Consider the following 18,359-nt stretch of genomic DNA (forward strand, 5'->3'; position numbering starts at 1 on the left):
CTGCCCCTTCAAGCCACCAACGACGGATCATCTGCCAGTTGTGTGATAAAATCAGACACTCCGCTAAAGTTTGTCGGTCTCAACCCTGCCTTCTTGCTCTATCATACTGGCCTCGGGCAAATCTCCTTACTACTCCGACGACTAGCCAGCTTAACTGGATTGTGGACTCTGGCACCTCCCATCATATCACCTCTGATATTCAGAATCTGTCTCTCCATAATCCCTATGGTGGCGATGAAGATATCATCATCGATGACGGTAACGACGTTCCTATAACTCATACTGGTTCCACAACGTTTACTTCTTATACTACTACATTTACACTCGATGATGTTTTATATGCCCCTAATATTAAACGTGACCTCATTTTTGTTTCTCAGTTTTGCAAAAATAACAATACTTCAATTGAATTTTTTCATGATTCCTTTCTTGTTAAGGACTTGAGCATGGGGGCATCCTTAATCTAGGGCTTGAATAGAGAAAATATTTACGAATAGCCGTCAGCTCCACAAATAACCCAGCTTACTATTCATTCTTTCATTGTGGCTCTAGTTGATATGTGGCATCGTCGTCTTAGTCATCCCTTGTCCCTTATTCACCACAATTACTTTCTAGTTTCTCTTTTCCTATTTCTAAATCGCATAGTTCTATAACGCATTGTGATGTATGTCTTAGTAATAAAAGTTATCAACAACCATTTGGCCTATCTTCCATTTTCACCTCTAAACCATTTGAAATTATTTATACAGATGTTTGGGGCCCTGCCCCAATCCTATCTTTTGATAAATTCAGATTTTATGTCATTTTTATATATCACTTCACTAAGTACGCATGGCTATATCCTCTTCACCATAAATATGACATTTCGATCATCTTTCCCACTTTTCGAAAGTTGGTCAAAAACCATTTTCAGTCTACCATCAAAATGGATTACTCTGATGATGACGGTGAATATCAAGCTCTAGTGTCCTATCTCTCAGCTTGTGGTATCTAATATTTCAAGTCTCCCCCGCATACTCCTTAACTTGTTGGCTCCACCGAATGCAAACATCGGCATATAGTAGAAACTGGGCTCATACTTCTCCATCAGGCTTCCATGCCTTCAAACTTTTGGACGACAGCCTTTCAAACTGTCGTCTACTTTATTAATAGAATGTCTACGCCAGTCCTACAATACCAATCCCCCTTTGACTCACTATTTCACAAACTCCTAAACCTTCGCAAACTCAGAGTATTTGGTTGTCTATGCTATCCATGGTTACGTCCCTATGCCTCTCATAAGTTAACATCATGATCTAATCTTTGCGTTTTTATATGTTACTCTCTTGAACATAATGTTTTCTGCTGCTATAATCTCCACACTTACAAAAATTTTATATCGCGTCATGTTATTTTTGTTGAGTCTGTTTTTCCTTTTCACAACCATACCTCTCCTACTATGCAGACCACCTTATTAACCATTTCTCATTGGGGTATACCTCCGATCCAACCGAACGAGCCTCCCATGACATCATCTAGTTTCTCCTCTCATGATCCACATTATTCCACTCTTCCGGTTTAGCAATTGCCTATTCCTCCACTTCTCTCTTCTCCGACTATTGGGGTACTTGGTTCAGGATCATAATCGTTATCTTTACCTCCTTCTCGGTCAAGTGACCCTGACGTACCTCCACCTGACCCGGCCTATGTCAATGACTCTCAACCACTTCTTCCAACAGCATAGCCTCACGGCCCCGATGTCTCCAACCATCCTATGACCACACGCTCTAAGAATGGTATTTTCAAACCGTGTCAGGTCCTTGATCTTCATGCTATCGGATTCCTCATCCACCACCGTTGAACCCACCACCTTCACTCAAGCCCAAAAAACCCACCACCTTCACTCAAGCCCAAAAATCTTCACATTGGCGTACCGCCATGTGTGAGGAATATAATGCCCTCCTCTATAACTCGATATGAGATCTAGTACCCTTTTATCATACACAAAATATCATTGGGTGTAAGTGGGTTTTTCAGTTAAGCGGAACCCCAATGGCTCTTTTGCCCAATATAAGACACGTCTCATCGTCAAAGGGTTTCATCAAAGACATAGAGTTGATTTCACTGAGACATTTAGTCTCATTGTTAAGCCCACTACAATCAGACTTATCCTGAGTCTCGCCACCACTGAGGGCCGGCAATTACGCCAATTGGATGTTAATAATTCCTTTTTACAAGGGATTCTAACTGAAGATATTTTTATGCAACAACCTCCTGGTTTCACTCATCCTCAGTATCCAAAGCATATCTGCAAACTTCGAAAAGCTATTTATGGACTTCGTCAAGCTCCAAGAGCTGGTACACTGAACTTGGCTCTTTTCTTACTTCAGTTAGCTTTCTCAACTCCAAATCTGATTCCTCGTTATTTTTTAGACAACGCCATAGCGACACAATATATATTCTGGTCTATGTGGATGACATCATTATCATAGGCAACAACCCCATAGAAATCCAAGCATTCATCAAACAGTTGATAGATCGATTCTCGCTCAAAGATCTAGGACCCCTGAACTACTTTCTGGGTGTAGAGGCTACATTCACATCTTTCGGTCTCTTTTTATCACAAAGAAAGTACATTCAAGATTTATTATCCAAAACAAACATGCAGGACATAAATGTGGTTACAACTCCTCTATCTGCTAGTGGCTCTCTCAAATTATCTAATGGAAGTCCTACTACGGAACTCACTCAATACTGATAAGTCGTTGGTTCCTTACGGTACTTAGCTCTCACCCGTCCCGACATCTCATTTGCAGTTAACAAATTATCACAGTTTATGCAGAGGCCATCTGCTATGCATTGGTCTATAGTCAAACGAGTCATACGATATCTTAAAGTGACTCTCAATCATGGTGTCTTTCTTCATAAATACTCTCCACTTCAACTTCATGCATTTACCGATGCCGATTGTGTAGGAAACTTTGATGATCAAACATCCACATCGGGGTATATTGTCTTCCTTGACGCTAATCTAATTAGTTGGAGTTCTAAGAAGCAAAAGACAATCGCACGGTCTACAACTGAAGCTGAATACTGTGTCATCACCATTGCCACTATAGAACTCAATTAGATCACAAATCTGCTTAAAGAACTCAACATCAACTCTACTCCTACAATATATTGTGACAATATTGGAGCTACCTATCTGTGCGCTAATCCGGTGTTCCACTCCCGCATGAAACATATTGCTATCGACTTTCATTTTGTGTGAGATCAAGTTGTCCGCCGTCAACTATCAGTTTCTCATGTCCATTCAGTTAATCAGTTAGCCGACTCACTCACGAAGCCTCTCGCTCGTCACCTTTTTGCATTACATCGGTCCAAGATTGACATCCTTGATAAGAGCACCATTGCGGGGGCATAATAGCATATAAGATTTCTCAAGGATATCTCTATACTCTGTTGAGAGAAATCCTCTAATCTATTAAGGAAAATTCTCTCTCCTAACTTGTATAAATAGGAGAGGCACACGTGAATACAATTAAGCTTCTATAATTTCTTTTCTATCTTTTTTCCGTTTTAATATTTCTTAATTTTAACTAATATAAGACCTCTCAATTAAAAAGATAATACGATGAGTGTCATGATTTCACCTTTGTTTTTATATCCTAGAGAAGATTTAGAGACTCTCGTGAGGTTTGGTTCTCTGACTATTTTTCAAGATTAATGTAAAAATATTTATTTTACATAATTTTTATATTTTACAGAGATATATGATTCGACTTAAATATAGGAGATAAATATGATTTTTTTTTAATTATGTAGAAATATAAATTGTTATTTAGTTGTATTAGTATAATAATATTTTATTTGAAGTCTTAATAATACATGGGACTTCAATTTTGCATGGATAAATCTAATGTTAATGTCATTCTAACAAAGATAATGGCTTCATAATCTAAATCGAAGACCAAACATACGGACAGTGCCTTAGCACCGAAGTGAATATTTTAATTTCCATCTTAAACAAAAAATACCCAAAAATACTAAACTCACATATTCCTAAGTATCGAAACGAGTAGCCAAGCAAAGAGATTAAACATAATAATATATATATATATATATAGAAATATAAGTAAAATTATTTCTCTATAAATAAAATTGATTCCTCTACACAAATCGATCGGATCGTGTGAGCACACGATACCAAAGGAGTGCGAAGACTAGATCGACTTCCCAAGAACAATTGTTGGTGGGCATGGCACGGATCATGCTTTTATTTTTGTCCACTTCTTAAAAAGATTGGAGTTGGTGTTAACAATCAAGAAAAAGAAGAGATCCACATAAATTTTGTATGCAAAATTAGGTGGTGTGATTGAGAAATGCTCACTAGTTGTTGAATGTAGTGACGACATGGACGGTGGGATCATTGGGTAATGCATTAGAAATATGATGATAAAAGCATGGAATGTGAGTGGCTTTAATTAGCTGAGGGAAATTTTATGATTGATGTGCGCAATTCTGAACTACATTTAATAAATTTAATAAATTACTAATACTTAAATTTTATTGATGATAAGATATTTATAGATAATTTAATAAATTAGTAATACTTAGATTTAATAAATTATAGATAATTTTATTGATGATAAGATATTTATCAATAATTGATACGTGATTAGGACGTAAAGTGGTATAATAGAAAAAATATAAATGAGAAACACAAACTTTATTATCTACTTTTATGACAAGGACATTAATCCTAAACCTTCTTTCTTCTTCGTTATAATAAGAAAAAATAATCATAAACTTTCTTTTGTATAAATATATTATAAACAAAAAAAAGATAATGATAAAAAGAAAACTACTCTAACTCACATTTCGAATGATCATTTCACAAAATCCCATTTGATTTTGGAATGTTATAACTCGAAGAGTATTATATTTTCACCTCCAAGCAACTTCAGATTTTACGACCAACATAATTTATTTAATTTTTTATGTGTTATTTTTCTTTGTTGATAATCGATTTAGTTTACTGCAATCATCTTCCTTACTATTCGTGCCATGCCTATTCATCATCAAATCAAATCTTGTTGGTTAGCTGAGTTTTATATTAGAGAATTATGATAAATGTAACAAAACATGATTAGAGTGAATTATTAGGGAATCAAGCTCTCAAATCATACATATACATATGACTAAAAGTGAATTGTGTGCCTAAAATAATAGTGTTTTATATAACTAATATGATATTATTGGATCCAATCCACTTAGGATTTGAATCAAATACATATAAACATATATTTGTACATGTCAATATTAGCGATGTGATACTTACTCATCACATCTCGCCCATCCATATATAATAATAATAATATTAAATTTAACATAAAGTAAGATTGCTCTTTTGTCATCTCGATAATCCGAGCTCAAGTTAAAACAAAAATAAGACAACACATATTGACCCTTAAATCTAATTAATCAGAAGCTTTGAGTTGGCACATCATCATCAAACCTCGCACTTATTGTATCACCCGATAACAAATCAATTCTTGACATCTAAACAAACAAGACAATTCTTAATTGTCCCAAACATAGGTGCACAATGTCATCATCAACATCAATGTCAACAATAATAAGAAACATTGTTGCCGGTGGATGTGTTAAAGATCGGCCCACGTAGCATTGTCTTAAAGATGCATCTCTTCCAATAATTGGCATCAATCGACACATTTTCCACGTGATGCTGCCTCCTCCTTTGTCACCACTAGGTGTGGGTAGGCATGCGTTTTTGTCATCAGAGAGAGAGAGAGAGAGAGAGAGAGAGAGAGAATGTTCTCATCTTATGATTTCTATACAATTTTGTATATCACCAACTATTCTACCTAAATTGATGCTTTACTTGAACGCATATCATTAGAATGTTTGGTGTACCTTATTGCCACACCCTAATCAATCCAACAAATCACAAACTACATCCATTCATTAATGTTAGTGCTCAATTTAATTAGATCATGGATTATCAACATAATGTTGTTGGTCCTATTGACCAATTACTAAGTTTCCAAATCAAAATCCTTATTGTAAATCAAAGCTTATTCGAATAGATTCCACTAATATACGCCCAAAATTTTTGGTTATGTCTAAATATTTGATCAATAATTCTCACAATAAGGGATTTGTGACCTCATTATTAAGAAGAAAGATAACCTTAATCGATAATGTTTTCAGTAATTCCTAAATATTTGATTAGATAACTTTCAAGATGAGAGATTTATGACATCATTAATATAACCCATACATCACATCGTTGATCAAATTTATTAGACTCTATTAATTTTTTAGATAATAAGTATATTTTATTATAAAAGTGATTCAAAATCTTTACATGCCATTTAATTTGGTTGATGTGGAAATCGGATCGAAAGACTAAGTCTGACTTCATTATTCAGTGGCCCCAAAAATTGTGACATAAATGCTCATGTGAAACAATGGGAATCTAATGATGTAACAAAACATAATTTGATTCTTTGAATATGTTTAATTGACACAACTATTAAAGAAAGATATGTTTCATGTAATCTCATTTTATTCAGTCAAACTTTGTTCTCAAATTTATTTTATATTATCAAGCGAGAAGAAAAATTAGATCAAATAATATTAGTACAACGATAAGATTGGTCCCTTACGATCTCGGAATCGTATCAAAGTTATAAATACAATCTAAATTAATCCTCACTAGACAATATTAATGGAAGTCACCCCTTTTATAATAATAATTTGTTTAAATTGTTTGGTAAAGTAGATAGAGTGAGTGTCTTCATTATTTGTCATGCAATAGAATTGTAAAGATGACTAGGAACAAACTCTACACACACCAAAATTTAATTTTCCACTCTTAGGATACTAAATCCCTTCTAATTTCCTAAACAATCATTTGGAGAAGCCATTCATTGTTATTAAAACAATAAAGTAGATTTCCAATCTTTGAACACTTCTTGGTTTCATTTTTGTAAATTATAGATTTAGAAAGCCAGCCTTTTTTTTTTGTTTTTTTTTTTTTTGCTTGGGACCATCCAATGATTGAGTGTGAAGAAATATAACTCAAATTTTGGAAATAACATAATTTCTTCTCTAAAATGTTATTATTACATGTATATATATGTATATATCCTTCAAAATTTTAGAGTTTACATATTTCTTCAATTTCTTAATTTTTTTTTTCATATATGCTATTTCCATTAAAATCCATTCAACAGAACTCAAATATTAATCATGGTTATCATTTAATCAAAAAATGTAATACCTCTTTGTTTTCATTAATTAATTATTTTTATATTTTTAAAACGATAATATTGGCTTAAATTCTATTATATAAATTATCAACTGACCAACATTAATTCTTATTATCTATTTATAAATTTTAACTTTTGATATATATATATATATATATATATTTATATATTTATATATTCTTCTCCATCTTATCCTCTCCACTCTGACAAATAGGCCAAAAATAATGGGAAAAGAAAAAAGCAGAAACTTCTCAATGGTCAGTCTTTTGGCTCCTCAGGAGAATAGAGACAAAGCCTCAATTGCCTGCTATCTTCCACTGTTCCTAACCTGTGCATCCCCTCTGCTCTGCCCCTAAAACACCCACCTTTAATGCCGATCCACGCCTCAAGAGTTTGATCTCTCTCCCAAAGCTCTCGCCTTTTGTCGTCCTCGATCGCCAGCAGCCATTTGTTCTCCCTCCCCGCATCACAAAATCCCTCCTTTTCCGTGTTCCAGTTGTTATCCCTCCCCGCACCACAAAAATCCCTCCTTTTTCGTGTTCCTACCTTCCATCTCTGCGAGATAACCCTAGCTGCATACCAAAGGCGGCACCTTTCTGCCGCCGCTTCCTCTCGGATATTGGATCCGCTGGCTGAGTGATAGGGCTGTCAGACGAGGACCACCATGAGCTCATCTCCGGTCGACGCGTCCGCTTCCGATGCCTCGTCGATGCCCCAGAAGAGATTCTCTAATCTTCGAAGCGTCCGGTGGCGTATTGATCTTGGAGTGCTGCCAAGATCGCCCCCGGCCTCGATCGATGATATCCGGCGCGTCACCGCGGACACCCGGAGGAGGTGAGACTAGAACCGGATTAAAGATTCGTCTGGGAAATCGTGTAGTTTGATGCATTGTTGCCTTTTCTTTTGCTTTGTCTGCTGTAGGAGAATTGTTCTTTTCTGCACTGTGGATTTAATACGCTGCTTATAATACTATTTCCAATCTTAAAAATAATTTAAACTATCTTTCAATTTAGTTCTTCTTAGGTTGCTAATCAGTGGAGGAATGACATATTCTTGTTTTTCTAAAAGAAGTGACGGTATATTCTTCTTTATTACGTTCTTGTTCAACACATTTTAATCAGTGGAGTTTAGCTTAATGTTTGATATTGCAGTTGCCTAATTTTAGACCAGTAATTTTTATTTTCTATGTAGCCCTTGTTTGTTATATGACAGATTACAAATATATTCTGCTTTTTTTTTTCCTGTTTGCTGAATTTGATATAACGATCTGACAAGATCACTTTGGCTTTTAGCAGAGCCAGGTGGATGTAGGAATATCAAATCTTTTATCTGTTGGGTTTTTGCTTTCAGACTTCCACAGGCTACTTAAGTTTTCATGTGTATTTTTCTGAACTGCTACATATGTCTATAAATAATCCCTCATGTAAGTTTCTGGGTTCACAGATATGCAAATCTGAGGCGTCGTCTTCTGATAGATCATCATTCCCCTAAAAATGGGAAAGCATCTCCTGATCTTACTGTGGACAATCCTCTATCACAAAATCCAGGTACACTTAACTTTTTAGTTGTGCTTGCAGGGAACTATAACTTTTGAAGTGTCACTTACAAGCCTTAGTCGACATTCACCTACAAGCCTTCATTGAGTTTGCTAGTTATTATTGATATAATTAGAACACATGCTGATTTCAGCATTTTCAGTTGTTGGTAATGTAAGTTGCGGACGATGGTCCTCCAAAGTACTTCTCATGATGGTGGTCCCAGGAAAGTCCAACAAAAATAAACTTCATTATGAGATCTGGGTGAAATATTCTTGTATAAGTTTGTTTACTACTCCACTAGACCATCAGAATGGCTCATTTGGTCGAATCCATTGAATTATTTTCCCACTTATTTTTGTGAATATGCTTGCAACTTTTTTCGGTGAAATCAAGAAATTTCATTTAAGATTAATGAAATAAATTTGCTCCCATGCACTTAAAAATTTTTGAATCTTGTAACTGCACACTTACTAACAACTATGATTATCTACTGCCTACAGATAGCAATTGGGGTCGGTTTTTCAGTTATGCTGAGCTGGGGAAAATGATCGACCAAGATTTGTCTAGGTTATATCCTGAACATAGTGGCTACTTTCACACTCCTATATGCCAGGCATTGCTTAGAAGGGTATTGCTGTTATGGTGTCTGCAGCATCCAGAGTATGGATATCGACAAGGCAAGATTATGTAGCTTATTCTTATTTTATTTGAATTTTATCTTAATATTGTAATTTTGAAGGTTAATCTCTAACCTATTTCATTGTGGAATGTTTGATAAATAACCTAGGTAACCTTGAGGGAAAAATAATAGTCTACTGCAAATGGAAGCTCATCATGCTTTTCTTTAGCATGAAAGTTATCACTAGTATTTATATTGAGGTTTTTACTAAATTAAAATTGATATCCTTATCATGAATTACAGTTATCACAAATTAAAGTTCGCAAATTGGTAGTGTTGACTGCATAACTACTCTTTGGGTTCATTCTTAGTGTATTATTCATTTTTTCAATAGTAAAAGCACTGACCCTATTATTTAAAAACAGGAATGCATGAATTATTGGCTCCTCTAGTCTATGTGCTTCATTTTGATCTGGATCACCTAACTCAAGTGCAAAAGCTTTATGAAGATCTTTTTAGTGATGAATTTGACAAAATCTCCTTCCCTGAAGGCGACTTTCTCTCTAGTCACAGGATTAGAAGAGTAAAAAACTGGGAGTCTGGGATTGAAATAGAGAATAATCTTCACAAAATATGCAATGACCATAGTCTGGATGAACTTGATCCTGATACCAGGGAAATGCTTTTGCTGAGTGATTCTTATGGAGCAGAAGGTGAGTTGGGAGTTATTTTATCTGAAAGGTTTATGGAACATGATGCTTATTTCATGTTCGAGAATTTAATGTTTGGAGCCCAAGGTGTGGTTTCCATGGCAAGTTTTTTCTCTCCTGTAGCTGGATCCAATTCAAATTTACCTCCTGTCATCGAAGCCTCATCAGCATTATATTATCTACTATCAATTGTGGATTCTTCTCTTCATAGCCACCTTGTTGAGCTTGAGGTGGAACCTCAATACTTTGCCCTTCGATGGTTACGTGTTCTGTTTGGACGAGAGTTTTGCCTTGATGATCTTTTGGTGATTTGGGATGAACTATTTTATTCTTCGAATAGTAGATACATAGACAATGATGTGGAATTCAACTTTGAGGTTTTATGTTCTCCTCGAGGAGCATTTATTGCAGCTTTGGCAGTCTCAATGCTTCTCTATGTACGATCTTCGCTTTTAGCCACTGAAACTGCAACCACTTGCCTGCAACGATTACTAAGTTTTCCACAGAACCCTGATATGAAGAAACTTATAGAGCAGGCAAAATCACTGCAGATGCTTGCTCTTGAATCAAACATATTGTCCTCGCCATGCCAAACATATTCAAACAAGAATCAGCTCACGATCAGTAGAGGTTACAGTCTTCCATCAGCTTCAGCTTTGGCTAAGACTTCACTTAATGTAATACCAGATAGATATTGGGAAGAACAATGGAGGGTGTTGCATAAGGATGAAGAACTCAGAAAACAGAGCAATGGTCACTCGAGTTCAAGTGGAATTATGAAAAAGATTTTGACTAAAAGATTAAGTTTCTCTAGGACAAATGTGGAACCCTTTGAGGGGAATAATGCTCATGCTCTGTCTTCTGTTAGGCGAAGACTTTTTGGTGATTCATCTGAAGTTATTGAAGTTGCCAAAGACCATGTTAAATCTGAATGTAATGAGTCTCCTGTTATTTCAGACAACTTAAATGTTGGAAAAGGTTTTCCAGAGGAATTGGCCGATCAAAGGACCTCCAATTGCATGGTTGAAGAAACACTTTTGAGTGGTCATAACACGTTGGTGGTTTCCACACCTACTAGTCCTCATGACATAGGTAATGACCATGAAAATGAGTCGGAGAAAAGCAGTATCACTTCAAATTCATTTCTTGGTGACAATGATGAGGAAACAATTAGCACAGAAGAGTCTTGTAGTCAAAATAAGCAAGATGAAGAATCAACTAATATGGAGGAGCCTTGTTGTCAAAATCTCGACAAACAGTTGGCCCAAGATGCTGAAGCCACTTCATCTGGCGATGTTGACTCTATACCAGAACAAATAGCAGCTCCAAAGGACCGGAAACCATTTGCAGGTAAATTTCAGTGGTTATGGAGGTTTGGTAGAGGCTCTAAAGAAGAAAATCAAGAGTCAAAAAGATCGCAAAATGCTGGACATATAGAAAAGGATAGCTTTGACATTTCACATTGTGATGGAACCTATACTTCCTGTGGAATAAATAAGAGGATTGAAGTGGGAGATAAGAAAGTGATGGACACTATAAGAAATCTTGGGCAGTCCATGCTTGAGCATATTCAGGTGAGATATTCTTATTTAAGTTTGGTGAGTATCTGCCTTCCATTTCATCTTATTTCCTAATAAAATTTCGGGTTAAATGACAACAAAAGATTCTGCATCTAAAATAAATCTACTAGGTTTTTGTTTGTTTGACCCTAACATGAACAGCGCTTTGTTCATTTGTTTCCACTTGGTTTACATCCCTACTCACAACAATAGTTGGTTATGAAATTAAAAAACTTGTAATAGTTTTGTCTAATATGATTAAGTTTTTTGAATTCTGAAATGGGATATCACTTACTGTGGGAGTATGATATTCGAAGGCTACTTTTTATTTTAAGTGCTACTATAATCATGGTTGTTGGTTCATGTAGGTGATTGAGACAGTTTTCCAGCAAGATAAGAGCAAATTTGACTCATCGGATAACTTATCAAACAACATTCTTGGAGGCAAAGGTCAGGGTACAGCTATAGCAGCTTTGAAGGAGCTACGGAAGATCAGTAGTTTACTTCGAGAAATGTAAGATAGCTGTATATCTCTTGTACAAGTCGTAAGTACAGTCTTCTATGGCTTAATCATAAAAAATAATATTTATATTCTTTTTCCAATTTTTCTTCCATTATTTGCATCAGACATGTTGGTCCATTCAAGTGAGCATTTATAACCAACCATTGTCCATCATTGTAGCCTCTTTAACTAAGTAGGGATCTGATCCAATGGCATTATAGCAATCTGTTACCATTATTTCTTTTAAGGTGATGTCTTGATGATTTCAACTCATGGATATATATTATCTAAAGCTGATAATTAGAATCAATGGTTGCAATGTGTTTTTGATAATTGATGGAACAAAATTTTCCACCTTTCTTCATTCTATGAGGCCATGGAATTCCATCTTCTCGACGAAATCTCTGTGAATATTACACAAGTATCATATAGCAATGTCAACAAAATTATTTGAGGTACTCTGATTTGCTTATGGCTTGGAAAGATCATTGACTTTATCCTTGTAAACTTTAGCTGAGAAAATTATATCATGTAGCTGTTCCCAGATAGTTGGGACATTAGGGCTGGTTGTTGTCCTGTCATAAAACTAGAAATGTGTTTAGGTGTTATCATCATCAAAAGAACCAATCATAATTTAGAAATAGATCGAAAAGCAAATTATTCTCATTTTATTTGGTGCTATGTTGAGTATCATCAGTTAGCATGTATTCATACCAGCAGCTTCTTTTAATCCATGATTGACGACAAAGGTACGATCAGTCCTACAACAATAACATCAAAGCAAAGTCTCAACTAAGTATGATCGGTCATTGTGTAAAATTTTTTATGCTTCCCTTCTACTGCTGTCACATTTGGTTGTCCTCTTTCTTCTTTTCTTTTGCTCATAAATCATATTGTTCTGAAACTTGTCATTGCTTAAGAGATACATATGGAGGCATTGCTATGTCGAAAATATATAATCTTGGTAGTTGTTTTCTTAGATCTGTTGGGAGAAAGAAAAAAAATGAAGACAGATGAATAGAAAGACAATAGGAACATGTTGGTGAGTATTTGAAGTTTTTAGATTAAAAATCACCACCAATTTGGATTAGATTCTAGCAACAGCTGCCTTATAAGCCCTACATTGTGATGCTTGAGATGATATATATTATCCATTGTGAAGTCTGTTTCTTCCATGCAAAGTTAGTTGTAGCCATTGATTGAAGGCAAAACATTGTACATGTGAGAACACAAAGAACAAAAGGAAGCTGCTCTGGTGTCATGCAGCAGCCAATTATGGCCATGAGAAGAGGTATATCTAAACCATGTCATTCTGCATCTACATAGAAAATTTTCTTTCTTTGTTTCATGAGAATGGAAAAGGATAACACACATCATGACATTTCATTATTCACTGGCATTGTTCAAGAAGGTATAATAGTAAAACTCATGTTGTGTTTTTCCCACACATCAAATTACAATTAGCTGTCACCTAGAAATTTGAAAAGAAAAACGCTTCTTCTTTTTTTTTTAATTAGAGTTTAGAAATTATGTTAAATATTCTAACTGATAGTTAATTTGAGATTATTTGATTGCTTTCTGAATCTATAAAAATTTCTGATCAAGTTAAATAGTTAAATAAAAATGTTAAATATTTCTGATACAATTGACTTAAGTTCCAAAAATGAATCTGCATTCTTGTTTGGTATGAAGACTCTATTAAGCCCAAATGTGATAGAACTACATAATGTGAGATTACTTAGCTCATTAAACATGTAATAACTTTGGTTCCATAATCATTATGCATTGCCTTTAAAGTCGTGGTTTTCTTATTGTCATACTTCCTGGCAAGTTGAGTCTTAGCAACTACTTGCTGCTATCTTGATGTATACATACAGCAATTGCTTAATCTGCTTCCACATTCTGTCACTTTTGAGTTAAAAATACGAGAATTTTTTAAATAAAATTTAATTTTTATATTAAATGATGTATAAGATATTCGAGCATATGACTTATCAACTATGCAACAATGCATCACTCCGATATCTTTTGCACATAACATTTTTAAACTTGATTATAATAGAATATATTTATTTTATTAGAAACAATTGGGTAACATCATGATCAGATTCAGGCTTAATTCTATAGTTTTCAAATCAGAAAAAATTATCCCTTGGAAAACTATACCTGCCACTATGTTCAAACATTTTTGCTAGCCAAAAAAAAGAGTCAGGATGCTTTTAATTTCTCAAAAATGAAAACAAGAGTTTTCTTAAAGATGATGAAAATTTGTTAGTACCATATCGATTTTGATTGTCAATTTGATGTGTCGAACCGATCCGACCTAATCTGTTTTTTTGGAAAGACATGATCTTGGTATTATGAACTTGTAATTTTTTGAAAAAAAAAGTTGTTGTTATTCAAAATTTATTATATTTTTCACAATTTTTTTGGGATTTTGGTACTGTGTTAGTGTAAATTAGAAGAGATGCAGACATCCATGTTTGATTTGAAGCACCTAAGATCCAATTGCACATCCATCTCATTTGGTCCTACATTTGTTGTTTGATGTCCACTTAAGAAGCCAAACTTGGTTGACTGACTTGTCATTTTAATGAAATGGGTTACATATGCAAGTCACTAGATATGTCATCATCATCATCATCATCATCATCAATCATCATGAGAGGACATGTTCAATAAATCACCAGTGGAAGATAATAACAAAGCCAAGTTTTTCCTTAGTCTTGTCATTCATATGCATTATGTCATATACAGAAGAACAAAGTGGCACATAAAATGATGCTATGACATCTCAGGTCAACCCAACTCTATATGGGTCAGGTCAACAGTTAAATCACTCATACAAGGGTTGACATTGTCTGAAGTACCCTTACATGCCTAATTTGAACATTTTAGGAATATGTCAAATGAATTCGAGACATTATGCAGTGGTTCATACAATATATGAAACAAAGCGAACAAGGTAGAAGTCAAACCTCCACAACGCAACAAGTATCAGTTCAAACACTATAATGAACCAAAGATGGCAGGCGGTCAACGCTGTACGCATGCGTTGTCAACCCAAACAACGGCATTACCTTCTGTTAGATACCAAAATCCCAATTCCATACGTAGACTAGCTATGATTTCTAGCCAACAGTAGAAAAGGATCATGATGTCTGTGGTTGATTTGAAGTTCGATTAAATCTGCTAAAGATTTTTAAGAAATCTCAGTCACACTTAATCTCTCGAGGTGGTATAGTCCCGAGGTGCACTTGATATTTGAGAGTGAGCTCCGGTCGATAGAAGATCCTGATTTGATTAACCATGATAGAGACAATCTCATATTTGAATAACTGATTTGATTATAATTTAAGTGATTGATTAATGGAATTTTTTTTTAAAAATTAAGCGGGACAAGTACACGTAGAAACACTTGTCATATACCATTATGCGCTATGTATTCTTCCAAGTTCATTTGTCCTCGTGGTATTTATCGTGCGAATGATTCATCATGTATTTGAACGTCAATCTCGGATATTCACTTATTTGAGTGACTCCTTTTCTTACATTTTAAAGTACGTTTTTCTCAAACGATTACGTATGCTGGTTGCCCTTAATACAATCATGTTAGGTTCCCAACGTTCACGTGTCAAGTGTTTCTACGTGTGCTTGAGGAGGGCAGTCCCACTAGATCCCCCAATACTTATAATTACTCAAATTCTTGTTGCTTTGATTGCTCTTTTTTGTTTAGATTTTTTATTGAATTGAGATGTGATAGTTGGTCTTGTCATCTTCTTCGTTTCTTTTCAGATGTGTTTGATGATTAGTTTGCTCATATAATTTTTCAAATGACATAAGTGAATCTCGAATTGCTACCATAAGTGTTTTATATTCGTTTCCTAGACTATTAAGAATATGAACGATAATTTCTTTATTACTTAGGGGATGAGTTGTTAAAGCTAAGTCATCTATAATAATTTTTATATTTTACATATAATCAACGGCTCTAGCATCACAACAACGATCATCAACATCTTGTATCACTAATATGGTTTCAAGTAGTGGAAAAAGAGAAGAATCATACTTGGAATATTTCGATTACTGCATTCAATTTTATCTTTTATAAATAATCTTTCATAGTCGTTTGGGATTAGGAGAAATATTTCGTGTAATGAAAAATATTTTCCATTGGGATTTAACTGACGTGGTGATGTATCGATTGTAGTTTTTTTTTATTTTTTTTTTAATTTTTTCTGATTAAGATGTCATTCAGACATACATATTTTCTTTATTGGACCATATTTTCTTGATCTGCTTTTACAAAATGAAATGCCAAATTCCATAGGATTGGAGATAGAATGTGCACTGAAAAAAGTCCATTCACAGTTTTTCTCCAAACCAAGTTTTCCAACTCTCTCTCTCTCTATAGTTCTCAGAGTGCAGAAAGAACACTGCCTCCTTCTCTCTCTCTCTCTCTATAGTTCTCAGAGTGCAGAAAGAACACTGCCTCCTTCTCTCTCTCTCTCGTTCTCAGAGTACAGAAAGCATTTTCTAATGATTGCAGTGAGTCTGTTCAGCATAGCAACCTCATCATCAAGCTCTCTCTCTCTCTCTTTCTCTCTCTCTCTCTAGTCCTCGGAGTGCAGATAGCATTTGCTAGTGATTGCACTATGTTAAGCATAGCAACCTCATCATCAAGCTCTCTCTCTCTCTCTCTCTCTATAGTTCTGGGAGTGCAGAAATTATTTGCTAGCAATTGCGGTATGTTCAGCATTACAACCTCATCATCAAGCTCTAATGTTCCAGCGAGAAGACTCGAGCACTTCCCAACAAGCAGCACCTCATAGGAGAACACATATCTGCATCGAGTGGTGTGTCCACTACTACGGAGAGCACAAACAACCATCCGTGATAACATGTTTGCACTATTAGACATGCTTTCTATCCTTATAAATCAACTAAATTTTCCTCCACATAAACTCCAACTAATTGTCTCTAATCTTTCTCAGTATTAGACCTCCTTTGATATCATGTATCACGATATAATATTAGCTTGATGCCCAATTATCACTGATTTGGAAGACTTCAATCCAAATTAATAATAATTGATCAATTTAATCTTATAAACTAACCCAATCTTACTTAGCAGACTAGATTTTAGGTGTTGTTTGATACTAAGATTTTTACCCAATTGATAATATAACTATCAATAATGGAGGGTTCAAAGACTTATCCAATAAATTTCAATGATAAAGATTTTGATCGTAATATCGTAGGATATATTGGGTAATTTCTTGAAATAAATTTCTTATTTTGATAAATTCTCTCTATTTTTCAAAAATTCCTATTGAGCGCAATCTTTTTCCTAAAAGATGAATTGGCCCCCCTTGGCCAGTCGTCTCCTTTGCCTTCACCCGATTGCTTCTACTTTCGTCTCATTACTCTCCTCCATATTGCTTGTTATCCTCATTATCTTCATCATCACTTTAGCATAGGGATTGTGGCTGACGGTGCATGGGTCCTCCCCGTCATTTTCTCACCATCTTAATTATCTCTATTGTGACGGAGGAGATTGCGGGTGAGGACACACGACGAGGATAATAATGATGATAGAAAAAAAGAAAGAGGAGGATGACAATGTAATGTGAAGATGATAGTTGACAAGGTGTGAAGGCAGTCGAATGGAGGCGAAAGCAAACATAACTAGGGGCAAACAAGTGAAGGGTGCATGCGTGTCTTGGCTCACAACTCCTTTTGCCAAGGTGATGATAAGGACAATAGGGACAATAACAATATCATTTTTTAGAAAAAAAATATCGTAGGAATTTTTCAAAAATAGATGTTAACTAAAAATTTATCAAAATATTTTTTTAAAAATTATCCATATATATAAATAAATATATAGAAAAAGGCCAATTGTACCAAATACTTTTATCCTTGTTGAGCCAACAAAGTTTCATTCAATGTCAAGTTGTGATGATTAATATTTAACTAGTTGGTTTGATATCATTTTAATGGTTTATAGAGGCACTCCGATTAATTTTAGATTTCCCAAAGCAATAAAGAAAAGAAAAAAGAGAGGATAAGGAGTCCTTCTTATTAGATCACAAAATTATTAATATATATAATTTATCCTTTAATTTGAGTTGATTTGTGATGTCAAATATTT

The 18,359-nt window shown here is 34.8% G+C and overlaps 1 protein-coding gene across 2 annotated transcripts; it reads left to right on the forward strand.

Annotated features, from left to right (window-relative positions):
- Positions 1 to 7,507: 7,507 nt before the first annotated feature.
- LOC135619792 (uncharacterized) lies at positions 7,508 to 12,306 on the forward strand. Of its 2 annotated transcripts, none has more exons than XM_065122131.1 (5): positions 7,508 to 8,111; positions 8,721 to 8,824; positions 9,316 to 9,492; positions 9,860 to 11,718; positions 12,072 to 12,306. In XM_065122131.1, exons 1-5 carry the CDS (start codon positions 7,942 to 7,944, stop codon positions 12,219 to 12,221), a joined length of 2,460 nt encoding a protein of 819 aa, XP_064978203.1. In that variant the 5' UTR covers positions 7,508 to 7,941; the 3' UTR covers positions 12,222 to 12,306. The 2 variants fall into 2 exon arrangements, with proteins under 2 accessions (XP_064978203.1, XP_064978202.1); XM_065122130.1 differs by having other exon boundaries at positions 7,519 to 8,111; positions 9,860 to 11,742.
- Positions 12,307 to 18,359: the final 6,053 nt, after the last annotated feature.

This window comes from Musa acuminata, chromosome BXJ2-8, assembly GCF_036884655.1.
Source record: "Musa acuminata AAA Group cultivar baxijiao chromosome BXJ2-8, Cavendish_Baxijiao_AAA, whole genome shotgun sequence".
NCBI lineage: Eukaryota > Viridiplantae > Streptophyta > Magnoliopsida > Zingiberales > Musaceae > Musa > Musa acuminata.

Coding starts and splice junctions, on each gene's coding strand:
- LOC135619792 (XM_065122130.1), top strand. CDS start 7,942: ATGAGCTCATCTCCGGTCGACGCGTCCGCTTCCGATGCCTCGTCGATG. Junction 8,112..8,720: donor ACCGCGGACACCCGGAGGAG/GTGAGACTAGAA, acceptor CTGGGTTCACAG/ATATGCAAATCTGAGGCGTC. Junction 9,493..9,859: donor AGAGTATGGATATCGACAAG/GCAAGATTATGT, acceptor ATTTAAAAACAG/GAATGCATGAATTATTGGCT.